The sequence below is a fragment of the Globicephala melas genome, chromosome 9, assembly GCF_963455315.2.
Source record: "Globicephala melas chromosome 9, mGloMel1.2, whole genome shotgun sequence".
NCBI classification, from domain to species: Eukaryota; Metazoa; Chordata; class Mammalia; order Artiodactyla; family Delphinidae; genus Globicephala; species Globicephala melas.
The window spans coordinates 68,792,069-68,807,864 of NC_083322.1; the positions used below are offsets into that span (position 1 = coordinate 68,792,069).

A 15,796-nucleotide genomic window follows, 5' to 3' on the forward strand; every position below is an offset into this window, starting at 1 on the left:
AAAAATATTTACCTTCCCCTGTTATTCTTGAGACAACAGTTACCTTTGTTTTTCAGTCGTACCCTTTGAAGAGTAGATACAAGAAATACTTTACTTTTCTCGGGGCTTCCCTGGTGGCACAGTGGTTGTGAATCTGCCTGCCAGTGCAGGGGACACGGGTTCGAGCCCTGGTCTGGGAAGATGCCACATGCCACGGAGCAACTAAGCCCGTGCGCCACAACTACTGAGCCTGTGCTCTAGATCCCGTGAGCCACAGGTACTGAGCCCATGTGCCGCAACTACGGAAGCCTACAGCCCGTGCTCCACAGGAGAGAAGCCACTGCAATGAGAAGCCCGCGTACTGAAATGAAGAGTAGCCCCCACTCTCCGCAACTAGAGAAAGCCCGCGCACTGCAACGAACACCCAACACAGCCAAAAATAAATAAATAAAATAAATAAATTTATTTTTAAAAAAGAAATTCTTTTACTCCTAGTTTGAGAAAAACAGCAGGATCACCAAAATTTTTAGAAATGGCAATTCATACTTCATCCCGATATCAGGGAACAAAATTTTAAATGTGAGGTGTAGCAATATTATCAATGTGTAACAAATATTTTCTTTTGTAAGGGATTGCAATTTTTAAATCTTACCTCTTAAAAGAAAAGACTATAGTTTCAAAATCAGACTTTTCAGTTATGTAACTTCTATCAGATAGGTATCATTAGCCCAGGGTTTTTACAAGATTATCATCTTAATAAAATTTTGTTCCAGGTGGTTGTATTCATTACAAAGAGCTAATTAAGTCTTGTGCATAAATTAATTGCATGAGAATAGACTCCTGAAGGAGCAGACTTTTCTAAAAACTAATTTACTTATAAAACTGTATGCCGGAGCCTGTAAAAAAGTTGGTTATGTGTAGCTCATTTCATCCAAAGATCTGAAATATGACTCAAATCAAAACACTAAAATAAATAGAGTGGCCTATACAAGTGTATACTCTGCAAATACTTGTTGAGTATATAATAGTTATTACTCTAACTTGGCTTGCTCAAATTTCTACCCTTATTCTGATAAAGTAGAATCAGAAAACAAAAATACCTAGTGTTCTGACTCTGGTCTTCTAATCAGCCAATGTTTGTAATGACCACCATTGAAACTTACAGGAGGAGCCTTTGAATGAGGAAAGTTGAGTAACGGAAAAAAGGCATTCTTTTGGTCTATCCATTTATTCCATGATTACTGTATAGGCCATGGGGAAGAAAGATTAGAGAGGATAAAATACACTCTTTCCTAGCCAATGCAACTGCTGGGTGATCAAATACAAATGACAAGGGGTCAGAGTGTATACTGTTCAACCCTGTGTGAATAACTGAGTTGGTGGAGGAGGGAACATTTTTAATGCCTACTGAAGTAGAAACCAGCAAGATCTGTAAAAGCCAGGTCCGGGCAGTTCCAGTATTGGTGAACTGGAGTCCAGCAAAATATTATCAAGCCTGAAAAGTGAATCATGTCCCAATGTGGGAAAACATCAGGAACTGCACTGAGAATAATCAAGTTAAATTCACTGAACAAATGTTATTGTTTAGCTGCCATGGTTAAAGATATACTTTGGAAAGAACCAGACTTGTAGTGGTAGGATCTAGTGAAGGCAAGTATATAGAACAACAATCTCATCATACACTATGGTAGGAATAGAAAATCGAACAACCACTTTGCATTATGTTAGAAATGTAAACTAATCATAACATGTATGCATCTTTTATAAGTAAATTAGTTTTTAGAAAAGTCACCTCCTTCAGGAGTCTATTTTCATGCAATTAATTTATGCACAAGGTTTAATTAGCCCTTTGTAATAAATACAACCACCTGTACAAAATTTTATTAAGATGATAATCTAAAAACTGTGTGTGTCTACACATGCACATCATTCTATGAAACTTTATGTGACGTCAACCTTTATTGTTTTCCTTGATGTGCAGGAATTGATCTCTTCTGCAAATGCTCTTCTGATTTCAGCATCGTCCTAATGGTCATTACCTTTCCCTTTTTAGCCCCTGGAGGAACACGCATAGATGATGGTGACAAGACCAAGATGACCAACCACTGTGTGTTTTCAGCAAATGAAGATCACGAAACCATCCGAAACTATGCTCAGGTAGAGCCTGTCACTGAGAGATTGTTGTACTGGAAGGGAAACATTTGAACCGGATTTAGGAAAACATTAGGTTCAGAAATTCTACAGGCCACTTTCTAAATAGGGATATTAGATAGGTCTTAAGCATAGGAAGAGATACTGAATTGCATTCGTAATAACGGACATTAAAGCTTCACCAAAGTAGAGTTTCTTTACCTTTCACCTATAAGAGATATGGGGAATCATAATTTCTGGTGGAGTATATATTGGTCCAAGCTTTAGGGAGAGCAGTTTAGCACTATCTTTCAAAACTAAAACTACACATTCCCTTTGACTCAGCAATTCTACTTCGAGGACTTCATCCTGCAGACAGTGGCATGTGTAAAGTGACGCAAACAGCGACAGTTATTATAGTGTTGCTTGTAATAACATCAAAGGATGAAAACAATATATAAGTCAATCCATAGAGTTTAGTAATTCATATTAACAGACTCTCAGGTAGCTGTTTAAAAGAAAGAGGCAGGAAGAAACTTGTAATACATAAAACCGATAACGGATTCATATCCAGATTAGATAAAGAACTGTAAGTCAATAAGACAAGGACAAGCAACCTATTAGGAAAAGACTTACAGGCATTTCAGAAAAGAGGAAACAATTCCTCCAAAAAACAAAGGAAATGAGTTCAAACTCATTGAGAAAATTTCAATTAATATCGAGATACCCTTTTGCATTCATTAGATTGTGAAAATTAAGAAGTATTTAGGCCCTGGTGAAGATCAGGAAGCGGTGGTAGTGTAAAATGGGACAACCTTGTAGACATTACCTTCTAAAGCTGAACATATGTGCATTGTGACCAGCCAGCTTAGGGTTGGTGTGTTCCTATTCTGATTCTTTCACTGACTCTTCTTAAAAGTCAGATTCCCATCTAAACCATGAAGGCAAGTCCCAGGTCAACAAGTCTTCTTGTTTTACACATTTCATTATATATATATATATATATATATATATATATATATATATATATATATGTATATGAAAAAGGCCATAGGAATCCCTGGCACCTACGTGATTTCAGATGCTAGAAACTGTCTTTACTTTGTTTATTAAAATGTGTAAGGCATGCTAAGCTGAGTAATTTGGGATATGTGGCCATTAAGAATTTAAACTTCAAAAATCATTATTTTAATCACATGCTATTTTAGCATAGATATTTATTCCCCTTTTTTTATATTTAAGAAATGTGTAATAGATAAAAACCAAGGAAATCTTTAAAAATGGACCAAAAGCTTAAGCACGTGGGTTCAGTGGATGATGTTCTAACCTGTCCTCTCTAAATCTGTGCTTCTACTGTCTTATGTCAATGGCCACAAACACCTTGGGCCAGGTGGATACTGAAGCAGATGTTCTCAATTCAAAAGCTGTTCGTTTAAAATTCTCTCTCGCCTTATGATATATTAGATAAGTACAGTTCACTGAGGATCAGAATTTCTGAGTTCTGTTCCTGCTCTGATACTTAGTAGCAGTTTCCAGGTCTGTCAATGATGTTAACGCCTGCCTTACCTTCCTCAGAGGATTTTTGTTAGGATTAAATTAATGCAAGTACAAGGTGTATTATTTGCTGTTTGAGTCCCACTGGGAAAGAAAGATAAGAAGGCCTGGAAGAAAAACCAGTACTCTACTATTCTCATAAAATTGAAAAGATCTATATAGACTTAACCTCATCATTATTTCTAAATAGGATAGTTTCTTTTACTTATGATGTATTTTTTCATATGGAATATGTATATTTGAAAGAACTTTTGATACATTATTGTTTCTAAGTTTATTAAACATTATTATATACTGATAGACTGACAGAGATCAATGGGGTAGTCAGGGAGAGAGATTAAATTGAGAAAGGTATTTGAGTGGAAGTTAATTGTATAAGTTAATAATAAGTTAATTGTATATTGAGTGGAAGTTAATTGTATAATATAAAGGTATTTGAGTGGAAGTTAATTTGAGTGGAAGTTAAATGTTAATTAGTTCATTGAAGAGTACTTTGGTAGTATAATGACTTTTGCTTTCATATGTAAACATTTACCTGTGGGGATTTGGATAATCATTCTTGGATAAGGAGAATTCTTTTTCCTGATGATAATCACACTAAGAAATATGTGAGTGCTGGTGTAAGTTGGAAATCAAATTTGTGGGACTTCAGTATAGTTTATTTATTTTTTTCCTTATTGCATTATCAATTCCCTCCTGGCTCACTTTTCTTTCCTCATAAAGGGCAACACTATAATTTTTACTCTTGAACTCCATCTTGATCACATTAAGGAAGAAACACAGAGTTTTAGATGAGAGTATATCACATGGGTATAAGAGAAAAGAATTGTATTCAGAAATCATTTTGACACTTATTAAAATAATATTTATAAAATCCCCATTTAAATAAGAACATTGTATTAGTCTGTTCGGGCTGCCATAACAAAATACCACAGACTGGGTGGCTTAAACAAGAGAATATTATTTCTTGCAGTTTGGGAGGCTGGGAAGTCCAAGATCAAGGTGCCAATGGATTTGGTTCCTTGTGAGGTTTCCTTTCCTGGCTCTTAGAAGACCATCAGTCCTGTCAGACTAGGGCCCCACCCTTATGACCTCACTTAACCCTGTCCCGAAGTCCCTACCTCCAAATGGTCACATTGAGGGTAGGACTTCAACATATGAATTTAGGAGGAACACGAACTCAATCCATAACAAACATCATTCCTCTTAAAAACAGTCCAGAATTCCACTGACACAGTTGCAAACCCTGCTTGAGAATTCTAACTAGATTGTGGAGGCCAGTAATCTTTATTGCTCATCTGCTGAAATCATGTTTGTGTTCACCTGGAGTATAATCTCTCCTGAACTCTGATCTCCTCTTCATCATATCCAGCGTGTAAGTGATTCTATCTATGATCCCCTTAGTTTCAGTTATTTTCAATCTCTACATCACACAGTTTTAAATTTATATTCATTTCATTTTCATCAAAGTTATTTTTGGTTCTCACCTGTTACATTCTCAAATGAATTTGTTTTATTCTACATGTGCATTTTGATCCTCTTTTTCCCTCAGGTCATAATAACTCCTTGAAATGCTGATAGTTCTCATACCACAGTCTGAGAATGTTTAACTACACCTTTTTATTAGTGTAGACCCTTGTAGTTAGGGTGAGTTTCTACACCTCCTTCTATTGCCTTTTAAAATTGTTCACGTAATATTGACTGGTTCTCTTTTATGTTTAGGTCTTCAATAAACTCATCAGGAGATATAAGTATTTGGAAAAGGCATTTGAGGATGAAATGAAAAAGGTAAAAATTCAACTGTAATGCTCTGTTTGCTAAAATGATGAAATGAAGAGGGACAAAAATTTTGCTTTTATAGTGATGGTCCAGAAGTACCATGGACCTCTTAAGTTTTTAATAAATGTTTGTTGAATGAAGGAATGAGTATGACAGATCATTAGCTAATAGCTGTAGAAAGAAAACATGATTAGCCTAGAATTTTTCCTTCATGTTTAATGTAAGCCAGCATGCTTTGTTCAAAGGAATAACTTTACAGAATATGTAATTAGTTAAAGCTTGTGAAAGAGCATAGCACAGCAGCTAATACTCAGTAAAATTCCTTAATTTTAGAAGATACAGTTTAGCAAAGGGGATAGAAGCACATCTTTGGAAATAGTGTCTGGGTGTAAATCTCAGTGGTTTTTCTCATCTATAAAATAGCTGCAATAAAAGTACATACTTTATGGTTGTTGTACTAATAAATGAGATGAGCTGTAAGGTACTTAATACAGTAATTGGCCTCTAATAAGTAGCCAAATAAACAATAGCACCTTATTAAAGAAGCCCTCTTTTCAGAAACTGCAGCATGTTCCTCCTTCTAATTTGTAGCTCCTCTGTATTTATATATAGCAGTCACTACATTAACTTGTTACTCTGATTTTAGGTATATGCCTAAATTATAAACCAAGAGAATAAAGAAATCATCTACTTTGTTACTTACTTTGTTACTTTGCAACATCTACTTTGCTGCTTACCTACTCTTACTTTCCTTTGTTCAAAGTGGTTCCATGTATAATGAAGAACATCTAAACAGTAAAATCATTGTTTTAAATTTACATTCTCCATGACTCAACTTTCACACTTAAAAGAATCCTTCAGCATGGATACATACAACTATATGTATAAAGATGTTCATCACAGTATTGAGATGTAACCCAAATGTTCATGGTGGGAGATGGGTTATTAAATTATGGTCTCTCAATACAGTGGAATAATATGCAGTCATTTAAAGAATGAGGCACAACCACGTGAATTGATAATAGAAAATGTCTATGATGAATTGTTGAGTGAAAAAGCAACCATTTGGTAGAAGTTTAACCTTAGGCAGGTCACTTAAGTTCTTTGTGCCTCAGATTTCTTTGTCTTAAAGCGAGGATCAAGACTTTTGTAATTATTAATACACATGAAGTGTTCAGAAGACTGTCTGCTTCACTTAACAAGTTTGAGCTATTATCAGTGCATAATTCAGTAGAAGCATGTGTATATGCATCTAGTTATTTATAAAATGTAGACATATATAATTGCATTTAGAAATCTGAAAGAACACGTCAGACTGTTAATAATGTTAATTCTAAGGAAATAGGATTAAAGAGGAGATTACTCACATTTTTATATTATTCTGTGTTGTTAGATTTGTTCTACTAGCAGGTATTACTTTTTTTAACATGAAAAAACATTTAAATGGATAAAAGTGGTCCATTATATTGATAGATGTTTAGAAAATAACAAGTGCATCATTAAAATAGAGGGATAGATATGACCAAAAAATGATGTTAAAGCATTCAAATAAACATCTTATCATTTTGCCTAATAATATCACTCATGTTTTTCTTTTAGTTCATTTGAACCTTGAAACCTTTCTGTTTGATTCATTTGATGAACATGCTCTCAAGAATTATTTATTTTTCACAGTGTATCCTTTTTTTTTTCTTTTTTTTTTTTTTGCGGTACGCGGGCGTCTCACTGTTGTGGCCTCTTCCATTGCGGAGCACAGGCTCCGGACGTGCAGGTTCAGGGGCCATGGCTCACGGGCCCAGCCACTCGGCGGCATGTGGGATCTTCCCGGACCAGGGCACGAACCCATGTCCCCTGCATCGGCAGGCGGACTCTCAACCACTGCGCCACCAGGAAAGCCCAGTGTATCCAATTTTTAAAGAAAATTCTGCTGCAATACATGTAGCATCTGATTTTAATGCTGACTAGTATAATTGAGCAATGTGGATATTAATTTTAATAAAAGATATAATTTTTGCACCATCTTGCTATAATTGAGGGGTTTTTTGATGCATGTGAGTATATTAACGTGCTTAAACAAGTAGTGTTAATATTTTAATCTTGGGGGCTATTTTTCATTATTTACTTCAGTCTTACTTATTTTGATAATAAGAGAAAGAAGCCAGATTGATATAAAGTATCTACAGTTTTGTTGGTTTTTTTTACCCCATTCCTGGGACTCGCTGGAGCTTTAACCATTGATACCTCCTTCCCTCACTCCCTCTTTTCTTGTGAACTTAGAAAGTGACTTCTTTTTAAATCATTGAGATTTTAATAGGCATAAATTGGGAGTGAAATGGACTGGTTGGTTCCAGTTCTGCCACTTACTCATCATATAAATATTTGGAGTCACATAACCTCTCTGTAAGGTAATAATCCTTTAACTGTTGGGAATGGTAAATTAATATAGTCCTACCCACTGCACAGAGCTAATGGAATTTCATTGGCCCTAAAACATTTAATAAGCCTATATTGATGCCAGTGATTTTTTGTCGGAACAGAGTAATGAAAAAGTCAACAGGGCCCCGATAGTGATACTGGGCCCTGGGGAATCTCAGTAACATGCCCAAGGTCTGTTGAAACAGAGAAAATAACCATGGAATATAAATATAATATAGTCAAAGCACTAAGTGGAGGAGGGTTAGGAAGGAGGGCATTCTATAAGCCTGGATACTCTTAGAATTCAGAATGGCAAGTGGGGTCTAATCCCCTTTGCTTTGGCTTCCCTTCAACCATTCTGGGTTTGCTACTTTGTTACTTTCCCTACTGCTGGGATAAGAGGATGGCAGCATTGTGACCCAGAAGGACCCAAACAACACTGTCATCCTCTCACTACAAAATCACAGCAGAGGCCTTTACTCTGCTAGGAACTTTTCTTTATCTTACATCCATCATTACCTCATCACCAGGGCTGGTGGTAAAACTGTATGATCTAGGAAATACCTAGTTTGAATTTCATTTTTGTTTGTTTGTTTGTTTATATATCTTATTGTTTTTATTTTTTTATTTTAACTTTATTTTTTATTGAAGTATAGCAGATTTACAATGTTGTGTTGAATCTCATTATTTTAAAAGAGGCATCAAGAACCTAGAAAACCCTTTTTTCACTCAGCAGTCTTGTTTTTAAAAAGTTTTTTATGCTGTGGGCTCAGAAAAGTATATGCTACATGTCAAAGCTTATTGACTCCTGTTGTTTTTTGTTTGTTTGTTTTTTGTTATAACCCAAAGAAGATGGGTAGATGTATTGTAGGATGAGGATGGAGGGGGGACCATGCATAGAAGTGAAAAACATATGAAAGGCAATAGTGTATTTCAGAAAACGCTTTGTAATACTTACACTTTGTCATATACAAAGTCGAATGTAAATTATTTATGTGACCCATTTACATTGTTCTCCAAATGTCTGTTTTCCTTCCCCTGAATGCTATCTATAGCTTTGTTGTAAGTGAACTTGGAAGAAAGGAACTATGATAAAGCATCCAATTTATAATCGAACATATGGGTGTGTCTCCAATGAATAAGAAGTGTGCTGCGTAAGACCCACCAGTTGTGTGCTGTCTAGCTATGGATGTACACTGTGTGTTATTTTTCTACCTTAGTCCTTTACTTTATAGACATGGTTTCTTTTGTTTGACCCACAGCTTCTCCTCTTCCTTAAAGCCTTTTCTGAAGCAGAGCAGACAAAGTTGGCAATGCTGTCTGGGATTCTGCTGGGCAATGGCAACCTTCCTGCCAACATCCTCACCAGTCTCTTCACTGACAGCTTAGTCAAAGAAGGTATTTATGCTCATTTTCTTACCTGTCAGATGTGAAAAGAAAAGAAAAGCCAAAGATAGAAAAATAGCAGTACCTCTTCTTAGTGTTCTCTACTTCCCACCCATATTCCATGTAAGAGACTTGTGTGTGTGTGAGTGTGTGTCTTCAAACAATAAGAGAATTGTACATGTTTATTGTAGGCAATTAGGAGAAAAAATATGCACACCTATACAAAGACAAATAAAGAATAATAATAAGCTGGAATTTTTGGTTTAAGACTCAATGCCTAGGTCAAATACCCTGAAATTGATCTGGTCCAAACCATTTCTCTCAACATAGATGCTTACTGGCATACTTTGTTGGGACATTGCTTCATTGTGCAGGACTGTTTTGTGCTTTGTGAGTCATTTAACCTTTTTGCCCTCAGACACAGAATGCCAGCCTAAAACACCCACCTGCATTTAGCAGAATAGCCAAAAATGGCCCTTCACATTCCTAAATGCCCCCTTAAACAGTTTTTCATTTCCCTGGTTGGGGCCATTCTTCTGAACTGTTTCCCCTCAAGATGTTGTGCTCAAATGTTCATTTAGATCACATTTTTAAGATATTCATTCTGTTTTAGAAGTCCAGGTGGCTGCCTCAGAGTTTTGCTTTAATTTTAAGACATTAAGAGTTTGATGGGCATACATATGATTACTTGATTATAGAATAATACAAAAGTGGGCTTTTTTTCTTGCAGGAGGATAATGATATTCAAATTATAATGCAACACAAAACAAAGAGTTCTTTTTTTCTTAAAAATAAAAGAGCTTTTGTGAAAACATCTGTTTCTTCTTAGAACTTGGTTTTTCTCCTATAAATGTGAAGTCCCAGCCTCATTAATACCTGCAGTGAAATGAGTTACAGTTTCTTGTAGCTGAGAAAAGAATAGTAAACTAGGGCTTCCTTGGTGGCGCAGTGGTTGAGAGTCCGCCTGCTGATGCAGGGAACGCGGGTTCGTGCCCCGGTCTGGGAAGATCCCACATGCCGCAGAGCGGCTGGGCCCGTGAGCCATGGCCGCTGAGCCTGCATGTCCGGAGCCTGTGCTCCGCAACGAGAGAGGCTACAACAGTGAGAGGCCCGTGTACCGAAAAAAAGAAAAAGAATAGTAAACCAAGAGTCAAATGATATTATTTAGAGATTCTCTATAGTTTTCAGGCTCTCTAATTGTTATTAATATATTGTTAATACTATAGCACTTTAAAGTATTCTCCTGAAGAGAATTCATGATCCTTCGTGTTTTACTTATGGTACTAGACATTTTATACTAGGAAGACAAGATAAAATGTAAACAGTAAATATTAATTACATCAGATTATTCCTAGTGTTTATAACAGAAAATAATTGCCTTTCTGGTTGTATTAAAAACCTAAGTGATGTATACAATTTCTTTTGAAATGTATTAAAAAATAAATTATTAGAAGGATAAATGGACAGACCTGATAAAGCAAATGCAGCAAAATATTAACTGTTACAGAATCTAGATGGTGAGTAAATGAGTGTTTATTGTTCAACTTTTCTTATGTTTAAAATTTTTTATGGTAAAATGTTAGAGGGGTAGGAAAGGAGAAGAAAAATACCTTTGTTATGGAAGTTATGTAGTACCTATGTCATTATGGTTTTTCTTTATGCTCCAGCATCTCTAGAAACAAAAGTATTAAGCTTCTGCTTCCCAAATAGGAAGGGATTATGAAATTATACCTTTTCCCCAACCTCCCACCCAACAAATGGCTATGGGGAGACCCTCCACTCAGTAGAATCTCAAGTACAAAGAAATTTCTCCAGTCCTTCCACCAAGAGCCACTTTTAATGTAAAATGATAGGTTTGAGCCTGGTTTTTAGACTCCTAGTTTCAAGCATGCTTTATTTCTCTTACTTGCAATGAGGATTACAAGATCTGTTATCTTTATTTTTATTTAATTACATAAATTTATATTATGTTTTATATTGACTTTTGGAACGAATGGTAATGTTAAAAATCCAGGTCAACAAGTTGATAACATAAAATTCTCCAGGTCATATCACAGGTGTTATTGTCATAGACAATTTGGGGGGCTTAGTTTCTCTGCTATTCAAAAGAAAAGAATTGGGTAAAGTTGGTGTCTGTATAAATTATATTTTATATATATATCTCAATTGAATTTGTTTACCAGCAAGTAACTGGAAGACAAGACTCAAATTTGTATACAAGGGCATTTCTTTTTTTCTTTCTTTCTTTTTTTTAAATTTTTTTTTTTTTTTTTGCAGTATAGTTGATTTACAATGTTGTGTTAGTTTCAGATGTATAGCAGAGTGATTCAGTTACACACACACACACACACACACACACACACACACACATATTCTTTTTCAGATTCTTTTCCCTTATAGGTTACTATAAAATATTGAGTATAGTTCATGGTGCTATACAGTATGTCCTTGTTTGTTACCTATTTTATATATAGTAGTATGTATATATTAATTCCAACCTTCTAAGTTATTCCCCCCACCCAGCCCCACCAAGGGCATTTATTTCTTATGTAACAATAAATATAAAAGCAGAGCAGACTTCAGGGTGAACAGCAATCTCATTCGGGACTCAGGCATTTTCCCCCATTACCATAGCATCGACTTCATTCCAAGGGTGGACTCCTTAGCCTTTAAAAGAAGTCTGCTAGTCCAGTTATGGCACAGGCGTCTTCATTCAGGTTCAGTAGAAGAGACTTCTGAACATAGGATAATTTATCTTGCCTTCAGCTGATTGGCTGAAATTGGCCACATGTCCCACCCAGTAGTAATTGTTGGGGGATGCTATGGCCAACAACTTAGATCACTAGGCTAATCATTGCAGAAGAAGGTGGTGCCAGGGCTTAGACTAATTAGATGGAAGTCACCTGGCCTGAGCAACATGGGAACTCTCTTAGGAAAGAGGAAAGGAGAATAGACACTGCTTAGACCATCAACGATACTGAAGCCTTCAACTCAGAAAAATCAGTTTAATATTTCAACTACTCCTTAACTCTTCATTAAACAAATGCAACATTAATTTAGAAATCTGGAGTGTTCACAGAAAAGCTATTAGTTATCTGATTATTTATGTTGGAAATAAATCTTATTATAAATATGGGTATGTAATTGAGTAGATTCCTGATTAACATAGCTTTTCTTTTCTTTTTTTTTTTTTTTTTGCGGTTCGCGGGCCTCTCACTGTTGTGGGCTCTCCCGCTGTGGAACACAGGCTCCGGACGCGCAGGCTCAGCGGCCACGGCTCACGGGCCCAGCCGCTCCGCGGCATGTGGGATCCTCCCGGACCGGGGCATGAACCCGTGTCCCCTGCATCGGCAGGCGGACGCTCAACCACAGCACCACCAGGGAAGCCCAACATAGCTATTTTTAAAATCTCTTTTAAAATATCCAGAAAAGATTTCAGCTTAAAACAGCACTGACATTTTCATACCTTAACTCGTGAATATTTTAAAATGCTTTTTACAAAAAGCAAAACTGTGAAGTAAATGATGCATGTTCATCTATAGCTTTATATATTTATACCGGTCACCATTGATGTTCTTTCACTGATATTATTTATCAGCAAATTAGTTGACATGTTGACATTTCAGTTTTATGGCTTTCGATTTATTTGATGTACCTCAGGATCACGGTTAAAAATATGAAATACTGGTGAACCACAGGGTGAAATAGAGGCAAAACATTAGAAGATCCTTGGCTTTGAATCTGGTTTTGACCAAGGTAAAAATAAATAAATTTACAGTTATAACAGGTTGGAATTAGGGAGTCCAACTTTGAAAAGTACTTTAACATTTTTTTTCCCTTCTTATGAAAATATTTTCTTGAATAATGAATAGTACAGTGCCTAGAGAGCTTTCCATTTTTCCTTTGTGCCAAATCAAGTCTTTGAGTTATTTAGTCATTTCGGGACGCCTAATGGGAAATGTTGCCTTGTACATCATCACAAGTGGTTTTTGTTATGAAAGGTTTACTCTTTTTTTTTTTTTTTTTTTTTAACAGGCATTGCAGCCTCATTTGCTGTCAAGCTTTTTAAAGCATGGATGGCAGAAAAAGATGCCAACTCTGTTACCTCCTCTTTGAGAAAAGCCAACTTAGACAAGAGGCTACTTGTAAGTGTTGTCTGGGCAAAGGGTTGTATGTTTCATGCTTCTGCCTTGGCTCTGTCAATTGTGATGTAATACATAACTGAAATGCCCGAGTCTATGTCGAATTGGAACATGGTTCTTTTTATTTCTGTATTATTGGCAGATAGAAACTAATTCCAGTTTAATCTTTGTTGCATAAATAAATGGAATGATAAAATTAAGGAGTCATAGGGAGTACAGAGACTTTCAAATTTAGAAGTTTGTTGACATAGTGATAACATTTATCAGAATTAACTCTTTCGCAGCTAATAACTATAGAAATGTAAAGTTTTAATATGAAATTTAAAGTCACATCGATCCCACCTAATTAGATATTTGTGATTATCTTGGGTCGTAGGTGAATGACACTGACCTCAAATACACGTTAGTTTGTTAACAAAATAAAAGGTTGGGCTTCCCTGGTGGCACAGTGGTTGAGAGTCCGCCTGCCGATGCAGGGAACACGGGTTCGTGCCCTAGTCCGGGAAGATCCCGCATGCTGTGAAGCGGCTGGGCCCGTGAGCCATGGCCGCTGAGCCTGCGCGTCCGGAGCCTGTGCTCCGCAACGGGATAGGCCACAACAGTGAGAGGCCCGCATACCGGAAAAAACAAAACAAAACAAAACTATAAGCTTAAATCAACTATACTTCAATAAAACATTTTAAAAAAAAAAAAAGGTTAAGGAAGATTCCTTGTTTATACTAAGATTCCTTGGAAATACTTATTTAAGAAAGCTAACAAGTTAATAGTAGTAATTTGAAGCTCCCAGTATCATGATTGCTTGATTATATTTTTATTTCTCTTTGTTTTTTCAAAGAAAATCAAGAAAAATATTTTGTCCTCATAATTCCTATCTGCTCCCTATAATTTCTGCCAGAAGCAACAGCTGTGCAGATGACAGAGATTGCTTCAAGTGAAATTGCTTTTAAAATTTTAGGACAAAGTCTAAAATTGCAAGACATGCTTGCCATCTTCTCTTTACCTAGTTACTTATCTGTTTTCTCTTCCATTGTGTTCTGTGCAAGGGTGTTGATTCATGGGATAATTCCAAATCTGGCTCATTGTAATAAACTCTTTTATTTTCAATGACTTTAAATTCCTTTATCTCTTGAGGTTTACCTAAAATAGCCCTATTTGGGTCTTGGAAGTCTTTAGAATATGATAAAGAAGAAAAATTAAGTCTAGATTCTTGTTAATTTCTGCCACTGATAATACTTTTCATTTAACTTATATTTATTAAGTGCCTGCTCTGTGCCAGGCACAGTCCTAGAAGCTGTGGAGCCAGTAGAGACAGGACAGAAAAGTTTCCTGCCTTCATGGAACCTACTCTCTAGCAATGAAGGGTATATAGAAGTCACAGAAGACAAGTGAATAGGTTGCTGATGTGGGTGGAAGTTCATATGAAGGAATATATTCGTGTCCCTGAGTCTGTGGATTAGCTGTATCTTGGCAAGGCCCCAGCCCTTTCATTCTGGGTCCCAGGCTGAAGGAGCAGCTCATATCTGGGCTATTCTGTCCTCATGGTAGAGGACAGGAACACAGGTGACTGAAGGGAGACATTCTGGTGCTTTAAAAGCTCACCTTCTTTCGTCAGAAGAAATCACGGAGAAGCCTGGCGTGGGGTAGGAAGATTTAGTCCACTCATGGGCTACTTCTCCACTTGTGGAGACAGATACAGCAAGGAGGGTCTTCACTGAATACTTGTTTAAGGGAGAGGGGTGGGGGGTGAATTATTAGGAACAAAGATACAATTACAACTTAACCACAAAAGACTCAGTTATTTCTTAAAGCATGGTTCCTTAAAGATGCCAATAGGCAGAGCTTGGTTAACTTAATTAGGTTACTTCATTAAAAATTTTTTAATGTATTTCCTTTTTGAAAAATACATATCATTTAACTGTTCTTGCTAGGTTTCTTTGTCTACATATGTTTTGAACATGAAAAGCATAGGTAGCAGTTTCTACAGAAACTCCATGAGGACAGGGTGGCTGTGCCTTAGAACCATGCCTGCCTGATATCATGCCCCCATCCCTGGAAAAGGGAACAATGATCAAGACATTGGCTAGAAACTTTTCTAGGAGCTGAAGATATTGAAAGAAATCAAGCAGGCAACCTGTGCCTTTATGGGGCTTACATTCTGTTTCAGGGGGACAGGCAATAAACTAAATAAACAATTAAAATAATACATGGTATAATAAAAAGTGAAGAGTGCTCCAAGAGAAAAACTAAATAGGGAAGCACTGAGGAGTGTCAGTGTGGTATGAGAAGGCCTCTCTGATAAGGTGACATTTGTGTGAAGAAGCGATCTATTTAGATATCTCCAGGAAGAGTATTCCAGGCAAAGGCAGCAGAAAATGCAAAGGCTTTGAGGCGTGGCATGTTGGGGACAGCAA

General features: G+C 36.5%; 1 protein-coding gene across 2 annotated transcripts in view; it reads left to right on the plus strand.

Moving 5' to 3' along the window:
- BZW2 (basic leucine zipper and W2 domains 2) overlaps positions 1–15,796 on the plus strand; it is a 57,093-nt gene that overhangs the window by 28,270 nt on the left and 13,027 nt on the right. For both annotated transcript variants that reach the window (XM_030857138.2, XM_030857140.3), the window contains exons 4-7: positions 2,033–2,136; positions 5,386–5,451; positions 9,120–9,255; positions 13,279–13,388. In XM_030857138.2, coding sequence (XP_030712998.2) covers positions 2,033–2,136; positions 5,386–5,451; positions 9,120–9,255; positions 13,279–13,388 — 416 coding nt within the window. The remainder of the gene's footprint in view (positions 1–2,032; positions 2,137–5,385; positions 5,452–9,119; positions 9,256–13,278; positions 13,389–15,796) is intronic.